We start from the raw sequence: 19,607 nt of genomic DNA, 5'->3' as shown, positions 1-19,607 counted from the left end.
TGTTTCGGATTGACTATGCTGCGTAGGCCCTACTGGCCGCTACAGCGTCACCGGGGGGGTTGGCGAGCGCGAAGCTCCGCCTGGGGGTGAGCCCTAGGGCTCGAAGAAATAATTCGAGAGGTCGGGGGGCAACGTCCTCCTAAGGGCGCCTCCTGTGAGGCTCGGACCACGGCTTAGGATGACGTTGGGATGGGTGGAGTTGTTGGACTACTGGTTAGTCCGTACGCCCCCGAGGCCGTGGCGTGAGCCCACGTCCGGGTGACGTTAGAAATCGGGGACCTCGTCTTCGCCGGCGAAGACGCTGTGATAAGGTTGGATTGTGTAGCCCTACGAGATAGGGAGCATTGTCGGTCATGATTAGCAAAGCAAGTAGCAAATGGTGCACGCTATTTCTGTACCTTTCGTCAAAATCGGTTACACGGATGGGCCACCATAGCACACCAAAATATATTATTTCACAGAATTTGATGTGCTTAAAAACACCCTGTAAAAATTATAAATAAGTAAGTATACGTATGCGTTGTTTTTGAATTCCTAGGAGTAAGCTTCCGTATTTCGCAAATCGTAACACCTTTCACCGTGCAAAAATGATGGTTGTTTATAAAAAAACACGTGCGTTTTTATCAAATTGCTATACGAGATCGGAGATCCACGAAACATGATGTTGGTTTTGAAATATTCTTGAATCTTGGCAAACCAAATCTTTAGGTCATCATCATCATGATCAACCCGTTGCCGGCTCACTACAGAGCACGGGTCTTCTCTTAGAGCGAGAAGGGCCATAGTCTACCACACTGGCCATGTGCGGATTGGTAAACTTCACACACCTTTGAGAACTCTCAGGCATGCAGGTTCCCTATCTTAAAACGCACGTAACTCGGACCTCCGATTACAAGGCGGATGTTCTAACCATTAGGCTATCACAGCTTAATCTACCTAGGTCAAATAATTTGTAACATCGAGTTAGTTCTGTGAAAAGATTCCCGTAAGAATAATTTCGTATTTTCACGATTTTTATAGTAATCAATAATCATCATAAGTCTTAACCCATCGGCGGATCACTACTGAGTACGGGTTTCTTATCAGAATTAGAAGGGTTTTGGGCCATAGTCCACAACTCTAACTACTTGCGGATTGGCAGCGTTCACACACCTTTGAGAACATTAAGGAGAACTCTCAGACATGCAGGTTTTCTAGGAGTTATAGTCCGCGACAGGACAGGCAATCGAAGTATGAAGCGGGGTGACGCCCCGCACAGCCACACGTCACGAATAAGAAATAAAAAACCGGCCAAGTGCGAGTCAGACTCGCGCACCGAGGGTTTCGTATTCGGCAAATTTTTCGACATTTGCTCGATAAATCAAAAACTTTTATCCATAAAAATAAATAAAAATCTGGTTTAGAATATACAGGTAAAGCCCTTTCATATGATACCCCACTTGGTATAGTTATCTTATTTTGAAAATTGAAAATACTAATATTTGTTCATGAACACATTTTAATTTTTTTTTCTGTGATGTAACCACAAATTCACGGTTTTCGGATTTTTTCTTTTACTTGTGCTTTATCACCTACCTATCTGCCAAATTTCATGATTCTAGGTCAACGGCAAGTAGGTACCCTATAGGTTTTCTTGACAGACACGACAGACGGACAGACAACGAAGTGATCCTATAAGGGTTCCGTTTTCCTTTTGAGGTATGGAACGCTAAAAATAAACTTAGTAAATATTTTTTTACAGCTATGGGTGTCAATTTACCTGCTCATCTCGTAATAATAAAGAATACTCAGCAATACGTGAACGGAGCTTATCAGGTTTGTTTATATAGTTTTTAACTACGGCTTAAATTTCATATGTGATAATGATAACTGATAAATTCTTTTCAATATCACGATATCACCGATGTTGAAACGAACGATAAATATAGAAATCGCAAACGATCTGCGGGTGTAACTGTATACCTAACTTTATTAACATCTTTCGATCGATTCGAATCACACTAAATATTATAAAGGTTAATGTTTGTGTGTATATTTGTAGTTTAATACCTTTATAATTTATATATATATACATTCGTCTTAAGATTTATAACGTATGCCGTTATATCTCTTTCATTTATTTCAAAAAATTTGGGATAAGAATAATTTTTCCCTATCCAGGAATACAGCATCAGTACGGTTCTGCAAATGGTTGGTCGCGCAGGCCGGCCGCAATATGACACCGAAGCCACCGCAGTCATTATGACGAGACAACAGGATAAGGTAAGTGCCTAGTACCTAGTTCTAAGACATGTTAAACTCGCTTAGGTCCAGTTGCATGACAGGCGGTTAAAGTTAAATTACGGTTAAGGTTAAACTTAAAACATCAATAAAAAGCAAAGTTGGTTACACAAGTCAGTATTCATACCTCTATGATTGAGTCTTGGTCACTTGACCCGAGAAATATAGCTATGACAGCGCGCTTCTTCGAAAGCTCCCACGTAAATCTTGCCTCATAAACGAAAGAGAGTTTACGTGATAGAAAAGAGACATATTTGTTAAATTTTAGACAGCAGCGATGTACAAGCTAAATTTCACTTTATTGCGGAGTGAACGATTAAAGTTTAACGACAACCATAATGCAATTTTAACTAGCTGTCGTGTAACTGGACCTTAGTTGGTAGGGAAGCAGCACAGGGAAGCAATTATTATAGATACGTTTTTAATATTTTTTCCAAACATCTGAACAATTTTAGTGAACAAAAAACACAAGCCAAATTGTTAAGATGACTCTCGGAAGTCGTTAAGAGCAAATTAACGAGTTTCTAAAATATCTTGGTTCAACTTAAATTCTAAATTAGTGCTTATTATAATTTTAATAAAATAAATGTGCTATTAACGTTATTTTTAAAAATATCTAAAAAAAAAACAACGTCGGTACTTATATATTCTTATAGTGTTTGTAAGGTTTTTAACATTGTGTGCATTGTTATGATGGTTTTTTTTTTTGGGTTTTTTGTGTCTTAATCCTTGTCAGTGTAATCTAAAGTAGGTACCTATACGTTGGTGTATTTAAATAATGTAATATGATAAATTAAGGTACATTTATTATTTATGTTCTGCAAGTTTAGGAAATAAAACAATAAAATTCGTACAAAAATATTTTATTCTTCATAATAAGTACGAATTATTTATTACACAACGTATAAAAAGTAAAGTTGACACTGAGTAATTTCACTATTTACACTTGCAAAATCTAAAACGAATCATAAGCTTAAAGCATAATGACGAAATGAACTTAAACTTAAGACAAATCACAGAATTGGTAACTTTTGATTTATTTCCGAAATTAAATTTTAAATAATAAAGAAAACGTTACATTTTAATGATACACTAGAATAATATGTTGAGATAGAGTCTCTATTAATAGAAAAAGGAAAGTCATTTTATAGAACAATTTTTTAATTTATTTTGTAAGGTCCTCTCCGGACCTGTTCAATCTTTACGTTGATGACCTGATTGGGGAGCTAAGTGGTACTGGCATCGGTTGTCATATTGACGGAGTTTGTTTTAACAACTTAAGCTACGCCGATGACATGGTGCTACTTAGCCCCTCAATAAATGGTCTCCGTAAATTGGTATCGATTTGCGAAAGTTACGCCTTGAGACATGGATTAAAATACAATGTACGCAAATCAGAAATGTTGGTTTTTAGAGCTGGTAAAGGTCCGGAGAGGATACCACCAGTTTTATTAGATGGGACACCAGTTCAGGTTGTGCAACAGTTCAGGTATCTCGGACATATGTTGACGGGGTCCCTGAGTGACGACTTTGACATAGAACGAGAGCGAAGGTCACTGGCAATACGGTGCAACATGCTCGCTCGCCGATTCGCTCGGTGCTCTGAGGATGTTAAAGTTACGTTGTTTAAAGCTTATTGTATGAGTTTTTATACTTCACAATTATGGATCAACTACACCAAAAGATCCTTTAACATCCTCAGGGTACAATATAATGATGCCCTTCGCATTTTATTAAAAATGCCGAGGTATTGTAGCGCGTCGGGCATGTCTGCCGACGCTGGAGTCCCGGACTACTACGCCGTTATACGAAATAGAATTGCGGGTTTCTGGGAAACCGTCCGTAATTCTAATAATAAAATGATCAAAGTCGTCGCTCAGGTATCCCCTGACAATGTGTTCTATAAACACTGGCTAAGGGTACACCAGATCCCGAACGCAAAATGACTATTCATTTTTTTCAAATGATTTTAACTAAATATTTTTATACGCATTTTAATTTTTAATTTTAACATGTTTTTATATGGGTCCCAAACCTGAAATAAAATGATTTTATTTTATTTTATTTTTATTTATTTTTATAAATGAAAACAAAACAAGAAAATCATGTAATTTTTTTTACAAAAATAATTTAGTGCAAAACCTGAAGCTCTATCTAGACAAGACTTAAATTGCAAAATATTGCATTTACCTTTATAAATATTTATATTAGTACTTACTTAGCTTACCTATGATCAATTAAAAATATTACTTAGCTACCTATTTCATAGCAAAACGTACGAGTGATTGCTCCATTTAACTTAGTTATTTGTTAAATGTGTTAATTTAGTGCTCGGAATGTTTTACTGATTGATGGCATTTACATTCATTGGCTTTATCTGACTCGTGATATTATTTTACACAATGCCCAATATTGGCCTAAAACTTTATAAATTGAGATGCATTGGACAACAGAGTAGGACTTAAAGTTGTATGGGTAAGTATAAAAACAGGTTGCGTAAAGGAAGACATATCTAAGATGAGTTTTCGTCGTCACGGATTAATAAAATTTTAAAACCCTTTGGAAATACTTGTTCAGATTACATCTTAATAAAATTTATGAATAGCCAACTTTAAACGTCTTAGCTCTATGTCAAATAAATCGGTTATTCCAGACCCGCTGTAAAATTTGCACTATTTTACTAAGATCATGACATGGCATGACCTATAAAATTGTTTAAAGTTTAAGTTATGTAAAAAAAAAAACATTCTAAAATCTGAAACAAAATACTATTAGTGCTGATTTTATTCAAATTCAATATTTATATATTCGCAATAAAGAATTTTGAATTTGAATATGAATTATAATTAATATGATGTCGGAACAGATATCACGTAATCGAGACGTTATTGACGATAATAGAGACGAGTACTAAGATGCAACAGTAATACTTAAGCCAGTAGCAGATAATGATTGCGACGATAACAACCATTAAAAGTTGTATAATCTCAGAACAAGGTCATTAAAATACATGAATATTTACACAAATTGCTCTCTACGTGACTCCATAATCATTAGCCTACTTCCTTTTACCGAAGGGGTTTGCGTTTTCTTCAAACTTAATTACTGGTACAAAGCCACTGTCACCTTGCACGGTGTACTCGACCGTCATAAGTCGTCCATCAGGATGTAGGACCTTATAACTGCCGATAACCTTGCCCTGTGCATCGCCAGCTTCACTCGCTCCGAAGTAAAGCAATTTTTCTTGGTCTTCTACATCGTATTTGTATTCGTACTGAAATTATACAAAATAAAAATTTTGCAAATCGGTCCAGAAACCTTGGAGAAATCGGTGTAGGTACAATAAGGTTTGCAAAAAAGTATTTTTTTCAAAGTGGATTTTGTTTACTCTTACTTGACTAAGACCAAACTCGTCTTACTTGACAAAACCCAAATTAATTAAGTAATAGTTGCAGTAGGTATTAGATAATTATTGGTATGCAAACTAATAACAATAGACTAATGAGTAAGTAAGTACATATAAGCAACTATGAATTACCATTTACCACTATGAATATTATTATTTCTAAAATGGAGGTCAAGGATGTGTGCATATTTCTATAAATAGTAGGTATCCTGAGTAAAATTATAAATTGTTAATACATTTGACAAATAAACCAGCATTTAAATCTTTTTGTAACTAAGTATTTTTTCAATCGCTGCTAAAGGTTATTCAAGATGATTCAAGTACAATATACCTACCTAACTTGAACAAGATAATGGCTTTATAAATACATAATGATTTTGTAAAGTAACATCGTTTATTACAAAGCAACTTATTTTAATTTTGTAGCTCCTTACGAGTACCTACAGTTGCGAAAAAAAAACACCAAGGTCCTAATATTGATCAGATTTAGACAAAACATGTGTTACTACTTATCTGCTGATCAATCTTATTAGGTAGGTACACGTGTAAGATCAAGGTATGTAGGTAAAAAATACTATGCATAAAAAAATACCAATTAATTTTCGTTAAGTAGGTATGTGTATTACTTATAATATGTGAAAATTTTATATTTGTAGTCGTTTCGAAGTATAATATAATTATATTAATTATTATTTAATGCTAGGAATAATTGCGTTATAGTGTAAGATAATGGTCAAAGAGCTAGCACAAAGGCGGTTGGACGCAATGGCGCTAATTAGGCGGTTCACGCGCGTTCACATGGTTAGCAATTTAGCATAATGCCTGAGATGCTTCTGATAGCAAAGAGGTGCAAGATTAGTGCGATATGAATGGGTACGACTTTTGTTTGTTCTTCTGCGAACTGCTCTAGACCTTTAATTCCCATGGTAAATATATTTCCAATAATGAACCGTGCTGTACTGTCTGGAATCCGACCCCGAAAAGTTGATAACTATCTTCAAGGATTATAAATCAGTGAACGACAAAACATAGAAACACAAACGCGTTTCTAACAATTATCATTCAAAAATAGAGGCTGCAAACTAAAGCCTGTTAAACAAGTAACTTCAACCAAATAAATCACTCTTGATTGGTTCGTATTAAGAGTGATTGGGCGACTCAAGTGATAGTTACGAAGTTACAATCAAATTTAAGACGCGTGCGGTAGGTAATATTATTTATGCACCGCCCACCTCGGTAGAGATTTCGCTACGCCATCCATAATAAACCGGTAATATTTCTATGCTTTGTCGTTCACTGTTGTTATTCTTTCGATATTTCAGACATAGACGTAACTATAATCCTCTGATATAATATGGGCCCCGTAAACCGATACCACTCGCCAAGTCAGCTGTCGCGACAAAGCGATAGGTTAGGCTTATATAATTTCCATTCCTATTATTTCAGACTTAAAACCATTTTGCCCCATATTTTCCAGTCAAAAGCACTATTCATCAATATTTCTAGCGACTACTTTTGACCAACCTCCATAAATAAAAAATCTTTTGCTGTTTTTGCAGTTAAAAGTAGTTTTTATCGGAAACTAGCTGCCCCGGCGAACTTCGTACCGTCTAATAGTGGTTTTTTTTTAATTTTTCTCTCCGTAAGAACCATCCTCGTACTTCAAGGAATATTATAAAAAAAGAAGTAGCGAAATCGGTTCAGCTGTTCTCGAGATTTGCGATCAGCAACACAATTAGTGATTCATTTTTATATATAGAGATGAGTTCTGACTGTAACAGCTATATTCAGACACGGTAATTGATACTCACTGGCATTGGCGGATAATTTTCTTCTTGCGGTGCGGGCGCAGGCGCGGGCGACACTTGCATGCTAGCGCACATCAGTACCAGCGCGCACGCCAACCACGTTATTGACGACATCTGATTGAATACAATTTTGTTATTATTATTAAGTTATTATACAACAAAAACGTTGTTTGTTTAATAAAATAGAAAGAAAATAGGGATGATGACTGCTAGTCAAATCAATAACATTTTATCAGACGTCATAACGCTCGCTTAGTATGGGAGCTTGTATGAAATACATAAACGTACGTAACGTCATAAAATTTAACTTAATTCTTTTTTTTTAGTCAGATCGATAATTTAAAATGGTTAGCAAACTTAAAGCTAATAGCGGACATGGACATTTTTGAAGACCCTCTATTTAATAATTCCTGAGAAATAATTTATTGTTGACATAGTCATCGTCCCAATTCCTCATTTCGATTCTATCAATCATCATTCAATGAGGAACAACTATGATAACAAACAACTGTCATTTATAGAGTTTACTATAGCTATTGCCCGCGATTTCGATCACGTGGCTGTAGGTCTTTCCTCGTCTCGATCCTGGAAAAAGAAATAATTCTAGGGGATAGTTTATTTTTCCGGGATCACGGAAAAGTACCTATCCAATATTAGGATGCAAACTTTCTCTACACTACAAGATTGGTTCAGTGGTTAAGCCGTGATAGACAGACTCACAAGACAATATATAAAAGGAAAAGGTGACTGACTGACTGATCTATCAACGCACAGCTCAAACTACTGGACGGATCGGGCTGAAATTTGGCATACAGATAGCTATTATGACATAGGCATCCGCTAAGAAAGTATTTTTGAAAATTCAATCCCTAAGGGGGTGAAATAGGGGGTTGAAATTGGTGTAGTTCACGCGACAAAGAATAATTTCAACAGATTACAAATAATTAGGTTTCATTTTGTTAAATACCTAAATGTTCCTAATTTTTCCTTTTTTTTTTGTTGTTTATTTGTACTGTAATATGCTCACAAAAATTGCATTACATGGGTACCTAATTAAATTATATTATAATGGTACATGTGGTGGAGAACACAAGTATCCATTAATTAAGAAATTTCCATTAAGTAATTATTAAGTAAATGCCTACGTTTTTCCCCTAATAACCTTTCATTATCAATGAACACGAAAGCTTTACATATGTAGATACTTAATAATCTACTTACTTGTTTCTTTGATTCTTCTATAATTACATGTAATGAGAAGAATTAAGATTTATTAAGTACCTATGTCACAGTTATTAAATAAATAATTAAAATTGCAAATATCGTGGAATGCACTTATAATCATACCTACATAGTTTTACAACATCTTAAATGCCCTCATGTAAAACAACTAGCACATAATATATAAAATAGTACCTACTCAGTACAACTAGGTTGTTAAAAGGTGATGACAAATCGGTTTGGTATCGATCTATTTCATTACTATTATAAATAACATCGCAGATTATTATTATACGTGCAATAGAACTTAGCATATGTACCTACCTATAATATAGATATGCATACATACTAATAGGTACCACAGAATATAATATAATAGTACTATGCTAAAACCTATTAGGTATATTATAAATGCAATCAAGTCTGTCTGTCTGCTAGCTTTTCACGGCCCCTAGATAACATACAAACAACGTAGGTAGGTAGGTACGTCGTAAGTCCCATAAAAGTTTATTGCGCGTATTTCTAAGCTACGTGGAGATCGAAGGTCATACTTAATTCACCCATAATCAACCTAAAATATCAATAAAACAGTGTAAAATAATAGTAGGCAATTAAAATACACAATACCTAACGGAAAATTTAGTTGTAATATTAGATATGCATAAAAAATCTGGTACTGTATGCCACAGTGTTTAATTAAGTTTAATTTGGCCTTGCGTGATCGATTCCTGCGGGAAAATTCGCGTCGTCTATCTTAAGTAACAGTATTGCACACATGTAAAGACAATGCAACTAATTACCAGTTTGTAAGATTTTAATGTGTTACTTGTGTGGTTTTTAATTAATAAAAAGAATTTGATTGACGTCATTCCTTAGTAACGTAGAAGTCGCGTGCAAATAAATAAAATTCACTAATTCATTCATTGATTGATTGATTCATTCAATCTTTTGACCAATCACCACTCAAAGCGACTTTTTCGTTTTGCAGATCATAAACTATTAAGACGTAGATAAGTACCTACTCGTATAAGCATGCCTTTAGGGTAAAACAAAGTTAATAATAAAGCATAAGTTATAGTTAAAAGATAATTCAAGTCAGCTTAGATCCCGGCTGACCAGTGAAAAGAGATGACAAAGAGTGAGTGTATTAAGTAATCTTCAGATACTTGGTACATGTATAGATTATTTTATCATCATCAACCACGATAACATTCTACATGCCCTTACCTGCAAATACGTCAAAGTTTAGTCAGTGTACGTATCCTTAGGCACCATCTCCACGTACGAGAGAATCGCGGCGATAGTCTCGCCGCCGCGCCGTGGAACAGTATTCGATATATACTATCGCCGCGATAGTATCGCCTGAGATAGGTGAGTAGTATCAGAGATAATTTACTAAATAAATTATCTCTGGTAGTATCGAATTTGTTGGCACGGCGAGACTATCGCCGCGATTCTCTCGTCCGTGGAGATAGCGCCTTAGACATGGGGCCGCTGGCCATGCTGAAGTTTTGTTCATTTTGTGCGATAAAGCTCACTCTACTCATTTGCATAATAATACTGTGTGCATTTCTTCGAAGCCTCCGAAGCGCTATCGATGGAAGTTACTTTACCGAGCTCTAATTTAAAAACATGTTTTGTGGTATTTTTTGTTTTTATTTACTTACTTACTTTTTGCTAAATTAATTAATTCAAAATTCTGAGAACTTTAATGTACGTGCGAAACGTTATCATGGCGTGACTAAATAAAAGAGTAGGTACTATTATATCTAAATAATTTTTAGAAATTTCCTAGAAGTGTAGGTACAACACTATCATAAAAAATATAAACACCATTATATCGGCGCGGACGCTGAAGGTAAGAAAATTTTCGCGAGCGTTTTTCCATTAAATTACTGTCCCTAAACTTAAAAAATACGCTGACCTGATTTAAAAATTATATATAAGTAACTACCTAGCTGATGGAGGGATGTCGCTGAAATAAATTAATAAACTGCATAATCAACAAATATCGCATCGGCCCCCGGGGACGGCATACTATGGATAGTCTACTTTTTGTCCTGGAAGATCAAAAGTTCCCACGGGATTTTTAAAAACCTAAATCCAAGCGGGCGAAGCCGCGGTCATCAGCTAGTCTAGAATAATATTTTATAAGTTTACTATTAGTTAGGTATAGCAGAGCTATAGGCTGTGCATCATTATTTTGCGTTCAATGCGCCGTGAAAATGCAAACCGTATATTGGTCAAAATGTGCCCCAAAAAGACCAAAGCGCGTATAACGGTATGGATAAGATAGATGAACAACATTAGTCCTAAGAGAACTTTTATCCATTTTATGCACCAGCAATAATGGAAAGCTCACATAAATAATCCTTATCTATTCTAATTGAAAAAAAAAACGACCAAGTGCGAGTCAAACTACGCCACCGGAGTTCCGCCCCTTCTAAAGAAACGTCTTTATAGATATTTAGTTAAAATCTACCGCTTCAAAAAAATCCTTTCTGTTTGGGATCATGTACCTAAGTTAGTTAAGACTAATTTATAAAAAACTGTGCTGTTTTCCATAAATTAGCAATATTTATGTAATATTTCCCTTGACCTCAATTAGCTCTACAGGTAATTTATACAACTCAAATAATTTCTGATTTTTTCGTTTTGATAACTTCCGAGTTAAGGTCTATTTTTAGAAATTTTTCGTAAGTCGCACCCATAAGGGTTTTTCTTTAACCATTTGGTTACCGAACCCTAAAAACAGACAATGCACAAAAATATTTCAATGTCAACGTTTCTATCTAATTTTTCAATGGCACGGGTGACGAGTGTGCGACAGAAGTGAGCATTCTCGTAATAATGACCCATATTCACACCTTTTTGCCGAGCGACGCTTACGAACAATTGGCTTAGTGATTTGAGCAATTGATTCCTATCTCAATACGGCAACAAATACTACATAATTACCTGCGGATTTCAGTACGATTAATGCACGGTTGCAAACCTATATTTTTTTATCCCACGCATGCGAAATGGCACTTAGCGTGATCCTTTTTGTATGGAGTGGTAATGACGTTGACAAAAAAAATTGTCGATTTCAATCAGCAGCTCCTTTGGCAAAGTTAAAGAAAGTTATCTTGAGTATGGGGTTGATTTGACTTATCAATCGGTACAGGGTTATTATAGGTGTGTCTTAATAAACGTTTGGGAAAAACTAAGCAAAATAAAAAAGAAAACCTTAGTTATAGTACGCGACAGATCGAAATTGTAATCGGGGAGGGAACGCCCCGCACTCCCGCACAGCCCCCGCGTTGACCCGGTGCGGGCGAGCGCGGGTGACGTGCGGGTGTCCTCCCGCCACATACCCCGATTGCAATCTCGACCTGTCGCGGACTATAGCTATCGTATCAACTCTAAATTTAATTAGATACGTACAGTATCTTTTAATCGTCTGGTTGCTCGGGACTATGCATCTATACCTACCTTGACTATAATAGATTCCTATTTAGGTCATGGATTATAGTTTTATAATACCTACTTGTTTAAATGGACAAAGCAATAGTATTTATCAAGTCTAAGTAATTTTATTAATTAAAACTAAATGCAATTAATGCATTTTAATAAAATTCTCACACGCGGCTTCTTATGTGGGAATCTAAACTAAGCACAAGGTCAGTGCGAGCATGAGATCTAATTCTAATTAAAATTATCTAATTAATTAAATCGCTAAAAATGTAAACCTTCAAATTTATAACGTTATCATAAATCAACGAGTCCAAAAACACTAGACATGTCTTTCAGGTAATTAGGTACTGAATTTGGAATTATGTAGGTATGTACGCATGAACTTACTGTAGTATGAATGGATTTTTTTGTACTAAGTCACACACAAACACAAATCAACAATGGTACGGAGACGTTGACTGACAGAGTGCCTTAAATCAACTGGTGTCGCACCCCGTCCTCGTCTGCGTTTATATACGCACCCCACAACTCTTTAGGAAGATGCTGCAATGCCGCCTTATCGTGATGGATGCTCCACACATGCATGACCGGTTGATAATGCATCAATAACTTTATTCAGCTAAATGCCATTGTCCAACTATTCTTATGCGTTATTAATTCTTTACCTATGTTGTACATATTCGGTATCCGTTTTCCTATATAGACAAGTGTCTATTAAACAGGATAAGTATCCTTCCTACATAAAAAGTTCCATAAGGAAAAGCATAAGATAAACCATGCTTTTAGGCTATTTTTTAATAGAATAATGGGGCCGATTCTCTTGTACACAATCTCTAAACTAAACTAAATTAACAGGTCTAAATCTAGTGCCATCCTTTTCCGCAAGCAACATTATGAAAGGGATAGCAATAGATTTAGGCGTGACATTTTAGTTTAGTTTAGAGATTGTGGACAATGGAATTAGCCACAATGTCCCCGAGGTCAGATCCTATAAACTTTGATCCATAACCGAAAATTGACTCTCGATTGTCCCGTAGTGGTCGATGGTAGGGTTATCTTGAAAGAATGCGGTGGGCTCCCCGATTCTTCTGTACACGACTTTTTTTTTCTTATTTCATCTCATGATCATCTATATAAGACCATGGTATACGATCTGATCGATTGTAGCATTACATTTTGGACCTATATTGTCGTTCAGTCAACAAAGTTGAGACAGTTCTTTGAAAAGCTAAAATTGATGAACATCAATCGTAAACTTTTGTAAAACTGTTTTCGCAATAGACAATAAATAATGATTCTGCCGTTTTGTATTGTTAAATGCATATTTCGTCATATATTTCGTCATATTATTGTCCAATTAGGTAAATTAAATGACCGTGAATGTAAACTTAACTAAACTTTATGATAGGTAGGTAGCTAGGTATTTGATAGGCTCGTCGTGAGGGAAGCGTGGTCGGAAAAGCCTCGACTCTTAAAAAATCACCTAAACGTTTCCACAAATAAAAGATAATTGTTCCATAATTGATTGTTTATTTATAGTTTGAACAAAAACTATATAATTAAGTCAAAGAAACATTTTAAAAAATAATTATAAGCAATAAATTAATTCATGTAAGTATTATCGAAGAAAAAGTTAATTCCATCGTAGGATGTAGGAACGTTTTGTTTGCGACGTAAACCGCAAAAATTTGATCTATCGTTTGCTTATCGTATGTCATTTCTACTTACGGCTTCGTGACATCTACTGAAAATATCGTATCTACTATATACTATACTATATACTACCTAAGTATACCAAATAATTATTTTGAGGAATGTCCAGTTCCATCTCCAGAGTAAAGGTTAAATTGTTTGCCACTGCCTTGTTGGTCTAGTCCACAGATTAGCTTTCTTTAATCTGTGGTCTAGTCGTTACTCGTTGGCATGTTCGAGTATGGATGATGAAGTCTGGAGTTTGATTCCCGGGTCGGGAAAATAGATAGATATGCTCTAACCCGGAGTGCCTGATCTCTCCCGGGTCGTGTCAGATTTCGTAGGTAAGCGAATAGAGAGTGCCACCTGTGGTTGCGCACACACACACTTTTGCTGCACTTTTGCTCGCATATTTTTTTTTAAATCTCTGTGGAGATTGGCCGCTGCGCCGTGGCCGAAATTCGATAGGAAGGGCATTATTATTAAGATCTGTTTGCCTCACCAAAATCAATTCAGCTGTTCAGACAGATTCTATTTCGCATTTTGTAACATTACTTACCTACCTACCTACTTACTGTGAATTTTATACCCAAAAAATTAACATTTTAGCAACAACTCATTTCAAACAAATCCAAAAGCTCATCATAATGCGAGTCGTGATACTAGAATATAATTTTACTTGCCGAGTGACGCAAGCCGCAAGCCTCCTTTAAATAAGTGGAGACGAGAATTAATCTAAATTCTAAGTTCCATAACGCATTCTATGAGTTCCATAACAACAGGTACCTATAATCTAGTTCATTGTGCTATCTAGAGCGGCCCTCTTCCTACTTGAGCTATCTTTACCACAAACTCGGTGAAAGCGACGTAGTCTGTTAAAGTAGGTATCAACGCAATTCAGATGTCTCATACGTATAATAATTCATTGCACTGATGATACCTAAGTAGGTACTCGTACAATACAAAGATACAAAATATTAGACTAAGAGCCAGTGCGTGACAGAACTTCTTTATTTTATAAAAGCTGAAAGTTTTGTCCCCAACACAGGTAGGAACGATCAGTGACTATGAACTTTGGATCAGGGTTGTTTTGGGAGTTGTGTAAAAAATCTTACGTCAAAGTATAAAGTCAATATTTTTTTTTTGGAATAGTAGGTATTAGAAGTCACATCATGCATGGCCAGACACTTTGTATCGTGGCAACTCCCTGTTAGATGCCCTCAAACTTTTAAACTTGAAGGGCGTCTGGCAGGGGATTGCCACCTGTTGCCTCACAGTGTTGGGGACAGTACACAGAGAAACTTTCAGCTTTTATAAAATAACGAAGGTCAGGCACGCGCTGTCTCTCTCTATATATACATATATATATATATATATATACCTGTCACTCACAGATCCTATATCCCCACTCCATACTAATAGCACATGATATTATAACAATTCATACATTCATATTTCATATTTTATTTATCCATAATATTATTATCTAGCTGTGATAGATAGAGTAGTCTTATGTTACCTAAAGCTCTAGGAATAAGCTATTAAACCCGATTTTGAGATTTTTGCTATAGATTTTGAAACTGAAGTCTTACTTATATTAAGAAAATTAATATTCATCTTGTGCGTTTGTTGGTGAAGCGTGGCGATGTGATCGCTCGGTAATTTTATTGTTCAAAGTTTTGTTCATAATGATCTAGTCATTTTCATAATGGCGGTTCAATTAGGCTTTGGCGATTTCGTCCATTCATGGTTCGATATGCGAGATGCGATAGTCATTTTACTCTGTAATTACATCACGCAAGAAGAATCATTTCTGTACTAGCTGATGCCCGCGACTTCGTCCGCATGGATTAAGGTTTTAAAATCCCGTGGGAAATCTTTGATTTAACTCTAGGTCTTTAACTATACCCATGCAAAAAATCACATCGATCCGTTGCTTCATGGCGACGTGATTGAACGGAACCAATCCTGAAAATTCTTTCACCAGTAAAAAGCTACATTATTCCTAAGTGACATAATATGATATATTGTATTTATTACGCAGAGATACTTACGAAAATTGTAATAAGTTACCCTTGCGAAGCCGATAATACTTAGTAATTATATGTTTCATTTAAATCTTCTAAATATATAAAAGGAAAAGGTGACTGACTGACTGATATATTATCAACGCACTGCTCAAACTACTGAACGGATCGAGCTGAAATTTGGCATGTAGATAGCTATTATAACGTAGGCATCTGCTAAGAAAGGATTTTTCAGAATTCAACCCCTAAGGGGGTGAAATCGGGGTTTAAAATTTATGTAGTCCACGCGGACGAAGTCGCGAAGCATAAGCTAGTATTTAATATTACTATTAGCACCCGCACGTCACCCGCGTTCGCCCGCACAGGGGTAGCGCGGGGGCAGTGCGGGTGTGCGGCGCTTTCCCTCCTCGAATGCCATTTCAACCTGTCGCGTACTACTTATACTTAAAATTTTGTAAAAAAAAAAACATAAAGGTGCAGCAGCTGCCGGTGTAATTTTGACTTATCTCGTAATTAATTGAAGCTTACCGTTGCACAGATTAATGTTGAAGATTAATTCAAATAAAAAGACTAATGTGTCCAAAGTTCAAAATACGTTGGTAATTAACGGGCCTTTGTTTGAGCAGATGACACGAAAACTTGATTTTAATGTTCACCAAATCTACCTCTACCAAAATAGATTTCATCTGTAACTTAGGTTTACCTTTAAACACAGAATATAATATATACTAACGTACTTTAAATTAGATTCATGATAAAGTAGCAGTAATTTTGCAGCATACCATGTACCATGTACGCGACAAGTCGAGATGGCAAACGGGGTATGAGGTGGAGGGACGCCCCGTACACCCGCACGTCATTCGCGCTCGTCCGCACCGGGTTAGCGCGGAGGCTGTGCGGGTGTGCGAGGCGTTCCCTTCCCGATTGCCATATGAACCTGTCGTGTACTAAGATGATTTACAATCATGACGTAGGTTCGCATTAGGTACAACTTTATTCAATGGCAAAATATTATGATAAATCAAAAAATTATATTCTTCGTTTTTAACTAGTGGTATGAAACATAAGAGGAAAACTGGTAAAGCGGAATTTTGTAAGTAGCGATTAGGTACCGTTTGTTCATTGTAATGCCGTGTTTAAATCTCTATCTATCTACTTATGTACTTGGTTAGGTAGGTATAGTGAGATTATATATACCCCCCCCCCCCTCCCCCCCTATCAGTCAAATAGTAGTATATAGGAACGTGAAAAATTCACAGCAGTAGTATATATAATCAATTTTAAAGGAAAACTATCATGGCTAAGGAGTTATATCTGTTTTCACAGGTTAAGGAGTTATATCTGTTTTTCGCACGGAACAGAATGTTTTTTCTGTTCCGTGGTTTTTCGAGGTTAATTGTGACTACGGAACCCTACACTGCGCGTGGCCCGCCACGCACTTGGCCGGTTTTTTTAGAATGTTACCACAAAACTTATCGCTAGCTTTACCAAATCAGTGTCACATACAAATCATGCCCATGTGGAATGCTGCCAAAGAATACTGGCTGCAATTCCTTTCATTTCAATTTCAATGTGTTTGACTCATAGGTTTGTCTACTGATGGTTACGAATGTTGTCAAATTGTAGATTTAGAAGAACAAACAGATGGGTATGTTAAACCGCCACTCGATTGTACCGTGCCCCAAACCTGTAGAAGTAGGTAAGGTCAAAATGGCATCGTTTGCGCCTTGTGCTATATATGTCTTTTGTCATTGCATCATGCTGACACTGTCGTAAATCGTAATACTTATAAAATGACAAAATACGTAAAATTATGAAACTCGAGGACTCCCAGGAAAATTCAATAAGGAAACAAATAATTTCATAGTAAATTTATATAGGCCAAACAATATTTTTGAACAAGTAGGTATAAATTGTACAAAATTATTTTTTACCATAACAAACTAACGGTATTTAGTGACTTCTAATACACCATCGATAGCTACTGGATGAGGTACACTAGTTTTTGAATTCGTATTGCACATGCATTTTTTTGTGTGTGGAGTTATGTTATTCTCTTTAAGCTCTTGTATCTTTTGAATTATGAGTGTGTTCTCCTCTTCTAATAACATTTTTTCTCGAATTAATGCCCTCCTGGATAAGTCAGCTTTGGATATTCTCTGCCATAGCCTGGTGAGACCTCCAGTAGATGCAATAGCATTGCCGAGTAACGAATCATTCGATTGCTGGTGCCGTAAGCTAACTTTAGTTTCCGTTGGTAAATGGGACTCGTTTGAACCGAACGGCATAACCTTCTCCCGTTGCGTTTCAAATTTTCGGCAGAGAGCAGCCATCCGTAATATCTTCTCAGCTTGTTTATTAGCCGATTCAAGCCATTCAGTTGCATCGTCTGACATTCGAACTAATTTTGCCATTTGTTTTGCATCAGTAGCGCATCCATCCAACAATGTTTTCTTCAGACGAAAACACGCAGCACGATGACGATTACGGCGATCTCGGAAAACTGCTTGCTTCGTACCAGATTCGTATGCCGCTAATTCTGTTCGCAGACGTTTAAGTAATCCGTCACTATTAGCTATCTTTTTAGCCTGAGATGCGATAATATCAGCCATTAAGTTTTCTTTTCGTCGCAATCGTCGTACTCTTTTTAGATTTTCGGAGGTTTCAATAATATAAGCTTTGAGGACTGTTTTATATTCGTCCCACATGAGGCTGTAAATATTTTCGAGGTAGGAGCGTAAATTTTCAATTTCACTAGTATATTTACTACGATCCTCGTCTTCCTTCACTAAATTTTCACCTCTAGTTGTCCAAGCTAATGTATCTGCAGTTGTGTGTCCGTGATAGAGTAAAAGTTGAAGATGGGTCTCAGCTGTATTGTGGTCCGCTGTAATACGAGCTGCTTCATCTTCCCCGGCCTTCAGAAGTCGAGATTTTCTAAGGTCGTTGAGTTTCGACAGCTGTTCCATCTCCGAGAGAAACTTATTGATCATTGTATCTATTGTTTCGCAAAAACTAGCCACAGTTCTTTGAAACTGATCATCGGCTGTGTCCATTAACTGCATTGTATATTTTATAAAGTAATCTTTTTTGTCGTAGGTTCTTTCGAAAACATGGCTCATAACTTGGATCTCCTGTCTGAAAACAGGCTCTTTTATTTTGAGCATCAAGTCGCGCCAACTTTTGTCTAGATCACCGCGCTTTCGTGCTTGAATTGCTATCTCACGTTCGAGTTCCTGTCGCTTGAGCTTCTTTCGTAACTCCGCTTCGGCTCTTAGTTTCTCCAACTTTTTTGCTTCCTTCTTTGCTTTCTTATCTTCTTTTGACACCATGATTATGTTTATGAACAAGAAATGTATTTATTAAACGTACAATAATATAAATCGTATAAAAAAGCAAAGCTACACAAAATAAATTAAACCGTTACGTAGAACGTCAAACACAAGTCAAATGCCGGTTATTTTTTAATTTTAAAAGCCAACCAGCAGCTGTAAGGCGTTGTCACGAATGCATATTCAATCAAGCGGCGTTGGCCTGTGCGGATACGCGATCATCGCCCGAGTATATGCGACCATCGCGTGCTTGTGTCAAAAAGAACAAGAATACGCGATCATCGCATATTCGAGATCAGTATGTTTTATCGCGCGTTTGTACGAGTAAAATTCGCGCGAACTTGCGACGATCGCATAGTATTAGGACTGCGCCATGGACCTGTAA

General features: G+C 36.4%; 3 protein-coding genes across 3 annotated transcripts in view; 1 reads left to right on the top strand and 2 right to left on the bottom strand.

Moving 5' to 3' along the window:
• Window positions 1–19,607, top strand: part of LOC117989045 (uncharacterized) — a 47,464-nt gene that overhangs the window by 13,585 nt on the left and 14,272 nt on the right. The window contains exons 11-12 of the mRNA XM_069503593.1: window positions 1,742–1,815; window positions 2,161–2,262. Of these exons, the coding sequence (XP_069359694.1) occupies window positions 1,742–1,815; window positions 2,161–2,262 (176 nt within the window). The remainder of the gene's footprint in view (window positions 1–1,741; window positions 1,816–2,160; window positions 2,263–19,607) is intronic.
• On the bottom strand, window positions 3,128–12,694 carry LOC117988696 (cuticle protein 10.9-like). The gene is made up of 3 exons (XM_034975862.2): window positions 12,559–12,694; window positions 7,498–7,608; window positions 3,128–5,554 (listed from the first exon to the last, which is right to left on the bottom strand). Exons 2-3 carry the CDS (start codon window positions 7,606–7,608, stop codon window positions 5,339–5,341), a joined length of 327 nt encoding a protein of 108 aa, XP_034831753.1. The 5' UTR covers window positions 12,559–12,694; the 3' UTR covers window positions 3,128–5,338.
• LOC117988693 (dynein regulatory complex subunit 2-like) lies at window positions 17,789–19,363 on the bottom strand. The gene has a single exon (XM_034975859.2). It carries the CDS (start codon window positions 19,220–19,222, stop codon window positions 17,834–17,836), a length of 1,389 nt encoding a protein of 462 aa, XP_034831750.1. The 5' UTR covers window positions 19,223–19,363; the 3' UTR covers window positions 17,789–17,833.

This window comes from Maniola hyperantus, chromosome 15 (assembly GCF_902806685.2).
Source record: "Maniola hyperantus chromosome 15, iAphHyp1.2, whole genome shotgun sequence".
NCBI lineage: Eukaryota > Metazoa > Arthropoda > Insecta > Lepidoptera > Nymphalidae > Maniola > Maniola hyperantus.
Note: the sequence above shows the minus strand (reverse complement) of the source record. Positions and strands in the feature narration are given on the sequence as shown.

Bases quoted from the DNA above. Each gene is read 5' to 3' on its own strand.
- LOC117988696 (XM_034975862.2), bottom strand. From the start codon at position 7,608: ATGTCGTCAATAACGTGGTTGGCGTGCGCGCTGGTACTGATGTGCGCT. The intron at 5,555-7,497 runs GTGAGTATCAAT...GTATAATTTCAG, and splicing joins AAAATTATCCGCCAATGCCA to TACGAATACAAATACGATGT.
- LOC117988693 (XM_034975859.2), bottom strand. From the start codon at position 19,222: ATGGTGTCAAAAGAAGATAAGAAAGCAAAGAAGGAAGCAAAAAAGTTG.